General features: G+C 38.6%; 1 protein-coding gene across 1 annotated transcript in view; it reads right to left on the bottom strand.

The window, feature by feature from the left end:
• galnt18b (UDP-N-acetyl-alpha-D-galactosamine:polypeptide N-acetylgalactosaminyltransferase 18b) overlaps positions 1-5,587 on the bottom strand; it is a 99,271-nt gene extending 93,684 nt beyond the window's left edge. The window contains exon 1 of the mRNA XM_014026943.1: positions 5,083-5,587. Coding sequence (XP_013882397.1) covers positions 5,083-5,320 — 238 coding nt within the window. The 5' untranslated portion in view covers positions 5,321-5,587. The remainder of the gene's footprint in view (positions 1-5,082) is intronic.
• Positions 5,588-6,398: the final 811 nt, after the last annotated feature.

The raw sequence follows: 6,398 nt of genomic DNA on the forward strand, positions 1-6,398 counted from the left end.
TATTTATTTATTTATTTATTTATTTATTTATTTATTTATTTATTTACTTATTTACAATTTTTCAGCTGCTGATGGCCTCTCTAAACATAAGTTAAATATCACATTTGACCTGATCATTGAAAACATGGAAATAAAGTCACCCACCACACTAACTAATAGCCTATWCACTGTAACAGATTTCTGTAAATTTACGGTGGATTTTTTACAGTATCTTACAGTATTTCATGATAACATTAAAAGTACTGTGAAATAACTACACATACTGTTAATTTATAATTAAATTAGTAGGTTAGGCAGTATTGGTAAATAAAAGTATATTTAATAGCATAATATACATGCAGAAAAAAAAAGAAAAGTCCCTTACAAGTCCCACCATTATCTGTTAGAACCTTTTCAAATGCTGTCGGCTGCTGGTTCTGTTAATCAGTCAACTTAGGATTWATTTTTGATAAGATTTATTTGTGWGCTTGTCTTTGGAGAATGCACTTCTGCTTTAGTCTACAAGTTCAAAAGGTAAGATTATGCTTCTCTTTTGAATTGTTTTGTGAATGAATTGTAGCTGATTTAGCGAGGGGTGTTACAGTTGCAGTACTGAAAGTATAATTCAACTACCTACAGGTTAAATAGCTCAGTTATTGATTAGACTACTTTATATTTTTATACTTCGCCAGTGACACTGTGCTGCTCTTTTGTTCTTTGTTTTATGGGCCCTAATCTTTCATGTGGACAATAATCAAATGCTGCAGTCCAGCCATTTTTAAGTGTTAGCCTCTCTTTCTTCATTTTCCTTTTCTTGTCATCGACACCTGTTTGTGCAAAACACTTGTGTCCGAGCTAGACTGATGCATTTCTGTTGTACTGTTGTTGAATCTGTGTTATTGCTGTTGTTTTTCTTTAGAATCACACTGTTGTTGCTGCCATTTTGCCTGAAATTTACACTGTTAATGACAWTTTTTTATTCAACAACTGAGGTTGGAATCATAATTTCACAAAATTTGACATTAAAAAATTTGTCCTTTTTGTTCTGTGAATTAAAAAAACATTTTAATGAATTGGTTTTCTTGTTTATTTTATTTTGGAATCATGGGAATTTGCAGATTTTATTTTGTAAATTGAGATAACTGTATGATTAGAGTAAAATACTAGTTTTGTCATAATTTGGGTGTCTTAACAGTAATTTACTGTTATTTTACAGTTACTTTGCCGTAATCCAATTTATCGTAATAAACTGTTAAAATAAATTACAGTAACTGCACTGTAAAAAAACTGCAAATTACTGGCAACCCTGCTGCAAGTATGGCAACCCTGCTGCCATACTGGCAACCCTGCTGCCAGTAATTTACTGCTTTTTTTACAGTGAAATCCTTTGCAGTGTYGGCTACATTCAAATGCGACCCAGATCAGATTTTTTTCCTAACAGTCTGAACCTGACAAAATAGTACCGGTATGTGGTAGTAGATACATATCTAATGTTTTTCAAAGCGGCCAMTCTAAACGCTCGTGTTGCATTTCATCTGGGAGGTGGAGGTGAGCAGATCGATCCATATAAAAATAATGACACTYGCCTTAAGTCAAGCAGTTTAAATCTTGTAGCTCAACACYTCTTCAGCTCCTGAACAGAAGTCCAGTTCCTTTGTCTTTTGTTTTTTTAAATTTTCCAAGTCCTGGATGACTGAGAATCCACAGAAATACAGTATTTGATAGTAATGTTTGTCTCTCTCGCCATGTCGATACTAAAGATACTGGATCGATATTTCCAGCATTTCGCTTCATTAAATGCAAGCTGAACCGGAGCAGCCGACCAGAGGAAGGTTCAAATGTAAAACTGTGAATTAAACYAGCATGTCAGGACAGATACCAAAAGTTATCTGTGAAGCAGTAAAAAATCTGAAGAAAAAAAGACGTAAAAGTTGAATGGAGTTTGGCAGCAGTGGAGCAACAACAAGAGCAGGAATTAGATCTGTAATATTTAGCATGARTGGATTTGGGTCTTTAGCTTTGTCAGTTTTAGTGTGTTTTGAATCAAAACAATGACACGACATGCATGTCTGGTCTCTTAACATTTCTCCCTTTTTGCTCCTGCAGCCAGAAAAAAATTAAGTTTTCTCTCTGGATTTTTTTATGTGAGACGTGCAGTCCTTTACAGCAATTTTTCACAATGTTTSCCATTTTCCCCACAGAGGAACTCCTCCCCCAAACGACTATAGCTTCCTTCTACACCGCCCGGCTGTCCGACTCCTAGAATATAGCCATGGTTAAAACTTTTAAAAGCTGTTGCAAAAACAATGACCTGCAATAGCAAAATAAATAAATAAATAAATAAATAAATAAAATTAAAAAAATCCCCTAATGTTTGATTTATATAATTACAAACTAAGTACAAAAAAAAGCCTGACCCTTATGTCGGGCTCGTGGGAACCTGCTCAGTCCAACTCCAGTAAATTGTCTATAAATCCAAGAAAAAAGTTCAGCCAGTTTACATGTGCTGCTTTGTCTTGGTGCCGGCCCACATCAACACATACTGGAATATTTCTGTCTCACCCAGAATGAGAAGCTGATACCAGCAGAGAAGCACATCTCTTCTCTCTGCGGTGAGTCAGCTTGCTTCATRCTTGCATGCAGCAGAGCTCAGGGTAGTGCGGTCTCCAGTGCTCGGAAACAAAAGCACGTGTGATGTGAAAAGTCCACAAGGACACGGCAAATCATTAAAAAAAAGTCTAAATCTGAAACTGAATGAGTCAGAATTTACTATTTCTACACTTGTTTAACATCCTAACACTGGAATAGAAAGAAGAAATGTCTGGCTARTCACTTAAGTTAATTGAAGATGCTGTCGGCCACTTACAGACCAATATCATGAGTCTCCATCTGCAGCAAATGCATTCAAAGCAATCATGTGGTAAGTCCAAGCAACATAGCTTGCACTTAATGTAGCTGGTTATTTTGTTGTAGCGGCTTTCATTGTTGTAAATGTATACTGCTCTTATGTTGCTTTCTTTTCCATTTGGACGTTAAATGTGTTTCCTCTGGAGTCTGGAAACAAGTTCACAGGCGAAAAGATGAGACTGTGCAGGAACTTGTAAAGAACACAAAAAAAATGTTTGCATGATGTTTCTTTTTTTTAAAGCCAATTTCACAATAACTGTCCTAGTTTTGAAGAGCACTCGTGTTTTTTGTGATGACCCTAGAAAACTGCTGTTCTTTACAGGATAAAAATTGGAACTGTCCAGGGGATCTGGGGACACAACAATCCTTGATCTGATCTGATGATAAAAAAAAAAAACACCAAGTGGCACTTCTAAAAAAGCAAATTAAAGTGACACTTCTGCTGTTTGCCTATTCCATWGAAAAGTTTATAGGTTATATGAAGGACGATTTCTTGGCTCAGGTGAAGCAGCTTCCTAGATGCCATGCAATGATTAGTTTGTCTGAGAGAAAGGTCCGGACAGAGAGGCATGTTGTTTCCCTAAATTTCTGTTATTTTTTGTTTTTCTGTTGAGCTGAGATAAACTGCTGGCATGGCAACAGCTGGTACAGATATGAAGTGAACCTTAAAATTGTCAAAGCAGAAAATAAATTAATATTGTGTAGTTACAAAAGGTTGCTCAAATACAAAACCCTTCTTTAGCCTACCACTTTTATTTGCATTTACATATCCAGCACACGTTGTAAACTCCTCAGAATGATCTTTTTCCAAAAGTTATTTTTATAACTTCTGGCTCAAGGACAAACCACATAAATGTTTTATCACACCTGGGAACACTTTCTATCTCGACTGTATTGAAAAATAATAATGATAAAAAATAAAATCCTCCAGAGTTCTTTATGAACTTGAATGGACTGAATCTCGATTCATATATCTGATATATAATTTCTGTTACTTCACGCCTGGTATACCTTAGTAAATAGTCGCAGCTTTTCTGTCCTTTCCTCGTCCTGTTTTTCCATCATTTTTGTGTGTTGTGTTTAATAGGATTATTAAGCATTTTGCAAATAATAAAAAAAGAGGGAAAAAAGTTTTGTTGAAGGCAATGAAAGAGTCCATGCAGATTTTTTTGGCACTAATCTAGCATGAAATGGTCTTTTCTGTCAGAGAAATAGAAGAAGCTGAAACCTGTATTTTAGAGGTAAGTCACTGGGGGCACCTCCACCAAGCTCCACCCGGCTCATGCCTATTGGTGCCCAGCTGAAATGGAGACCTGCCTCCAGGAGGACTGTTTACCCAAGCCTTGCACAGAGCCTCATTGCTCAAAGAAGCATGAGTGGAGTCTCTCTCTCTTTCTCTCTCTTTCTCTTTCTCTCTTTCTCTCTCCCCACCAGCTCTGTGCCATTTCAGATGAGAACCTGCACAAAATGAGCCACCACTCACCCGTGATGACAAGAATAGCTCTTTTAAAGACACAGAGATGGAGAGAAATTAACAGTGTGAGATGAAGCGGAAAGGAACTGCACCAGAGAGAGAGAGGGGGGGAACTGAAGCAAAGAGGATTCCTGACATTCCTGAAAGGGCGAGCACATAAGGAAGAGGTGTGGAAAGAGGAAATAATTAGTTTTTTTAAAAAACTGTTTCAGTCATAATAAATCTTATGCAGCTGATTAGGAAAACTGAGAAGACAGGAACACTTTCTTTGCAAGTTTCTGCCGCTTCTGTAACCCAACGCAGTAACCTGATCTGAGGCAGTTTCTAAGTGAAGGCACTGCATGAGTTAGTGGATATTTTCTGTTAAAAGAGATGCATCACGATAAAAGGAAATGCGTTTAACTCACAAGCATTTAGACTTGTTTTCTTGCAGAATCAGCATCCAAAGAAAATAAAGACAAAGGTGTGCAATTATGAGATATTACATTGACTTTCTACTAAAATAGCTCTGAGTGAAGGTTACACATTGTCACATATCACACCCCTCTCTGCACAGCCTGATCCTCAACAAAGGAAGTTCTTATTGCATAAAATCCTAAATGAAACCACAAGCAGCTGCAGCTTCATATAAAGCCGGCATCCTGTAAATATATTTAGTTTTATATATAAAAAATCAAACTTTCCAGTCGTGGAGAGCAGATTAGAACCGCAGGCAGCCTTACCTTGGATGTGCTGGTTCACCACGTTCTCCAGCCGGTCCAGCCGCTCCATGATCCGGAGCGTGTCCCCGCGTTTGTCCCCCTCTAACTTAGTCTCCGGTAAAGGCATCGGCACCTTGATGTAAATGTTGGCGATGTAGTTGGTSACCCATCCGACGTACAGCAGGCAGATGATGTTGGTCATGCCGCTCAGGATCACGCATGTTGACACCAAAGTTTTGGTTCTCCTGGTGCAAGCCATGCCGACATCCCTGCGCGCGCACACAACAGCCAGAGTACCCCCACGCTGTTGAAGCGCGGCACGAGACGAGAATTGCCCGCAAAAAAGAAAAAAAAAAACTTAATTCCTGTGCAGCGATGCGATATCCGAAGCGCAGAACTTTAAAAGTGGGTTTGGATTTTTATTTTCCACGATCCTACAAAGACAGGTAAATGTCAAACATCTACAGGTGAAGCTCTCCCGTGCAGCTCCATGGCGAACCTCCGGCAGCTCAGCTGCATGTGAGGGTTGAGGAAACAGGAGGGACACGGAGCATCCTGCCGCAGCCAATGGGAGAAATGATGATGATGATGATGATGATGATGATGATGATGATGATGATGATGATGATGATGATGATGTGAAGACTGACAGCCTTGTCGCTGCGCACTGACTCACCTAGAAATCCGCGTCGATCTAATGTCTTTATAGTCCTGCAAACACTTAAAACCTGCTCTGACTTTTAACACCTCATTTTATCTGAAACTTGCTACATTTAAGAAAACCGGCTGTTTTATTGCTCATGAAAACCTTTAAAACAGATTAGATCTTGTCCGACTCTACACTGGATCGAAACCATCGCACGTCACGTGACCAGTCCAGGTGTTCTGAGGTCGCGTGCGGTACACTAAATGCAGGGAAGAGGTCGCTGCTGTAGAAAGAGAGGCGCACTGAAGATGACCTTAACCTTTAAGACAAGTTGTGTCCTTGCTTCTGTTGTTGCCTCAGAGACTGTGGGTGCATAAAAAGAAACATTCAACCTGAATCCCTTTGCATACAAATATGTTGCCGATGGTCATTCTGARATATATCTACAAGAGTGCAAAATGTTCAAAGGATCACAGTTCAAGTAGTTTAGATCTTTGCAATTGTTTTTTTTATTATTTTATTTAGAAATGTTATGAACAGCTAATATACCTGTTGAACAACCCCTGTTTCAAGGCTGTGATCCTGTTTGTTTCACTGCTCCAACACACCTGTTTTAGTGTATAAATCACCTCTTCATGTTCTGCAGAAGCACCCATTTATTTAAAACACGTGTTGGAGCTGAGAAAAATCT

Source organism: Austrofundulus limnaeus, unplaced genomic scaffold (assembly GCF_001266775.1).
Source record: "Austrofundulus limnaeus strain Quisiro unplaced genomic scaffold, Austrofundulus_limnaeus-1.0 Scaffold5, whole genome shotgun sequence".
NCBI classification, from domain to species: Eukaryota; Metazoa; Chordata; class Actinopteri; order Cyprinodontiformes; family Rivulidae; genus Austrofundulus; species Austrofundulus limnaeus.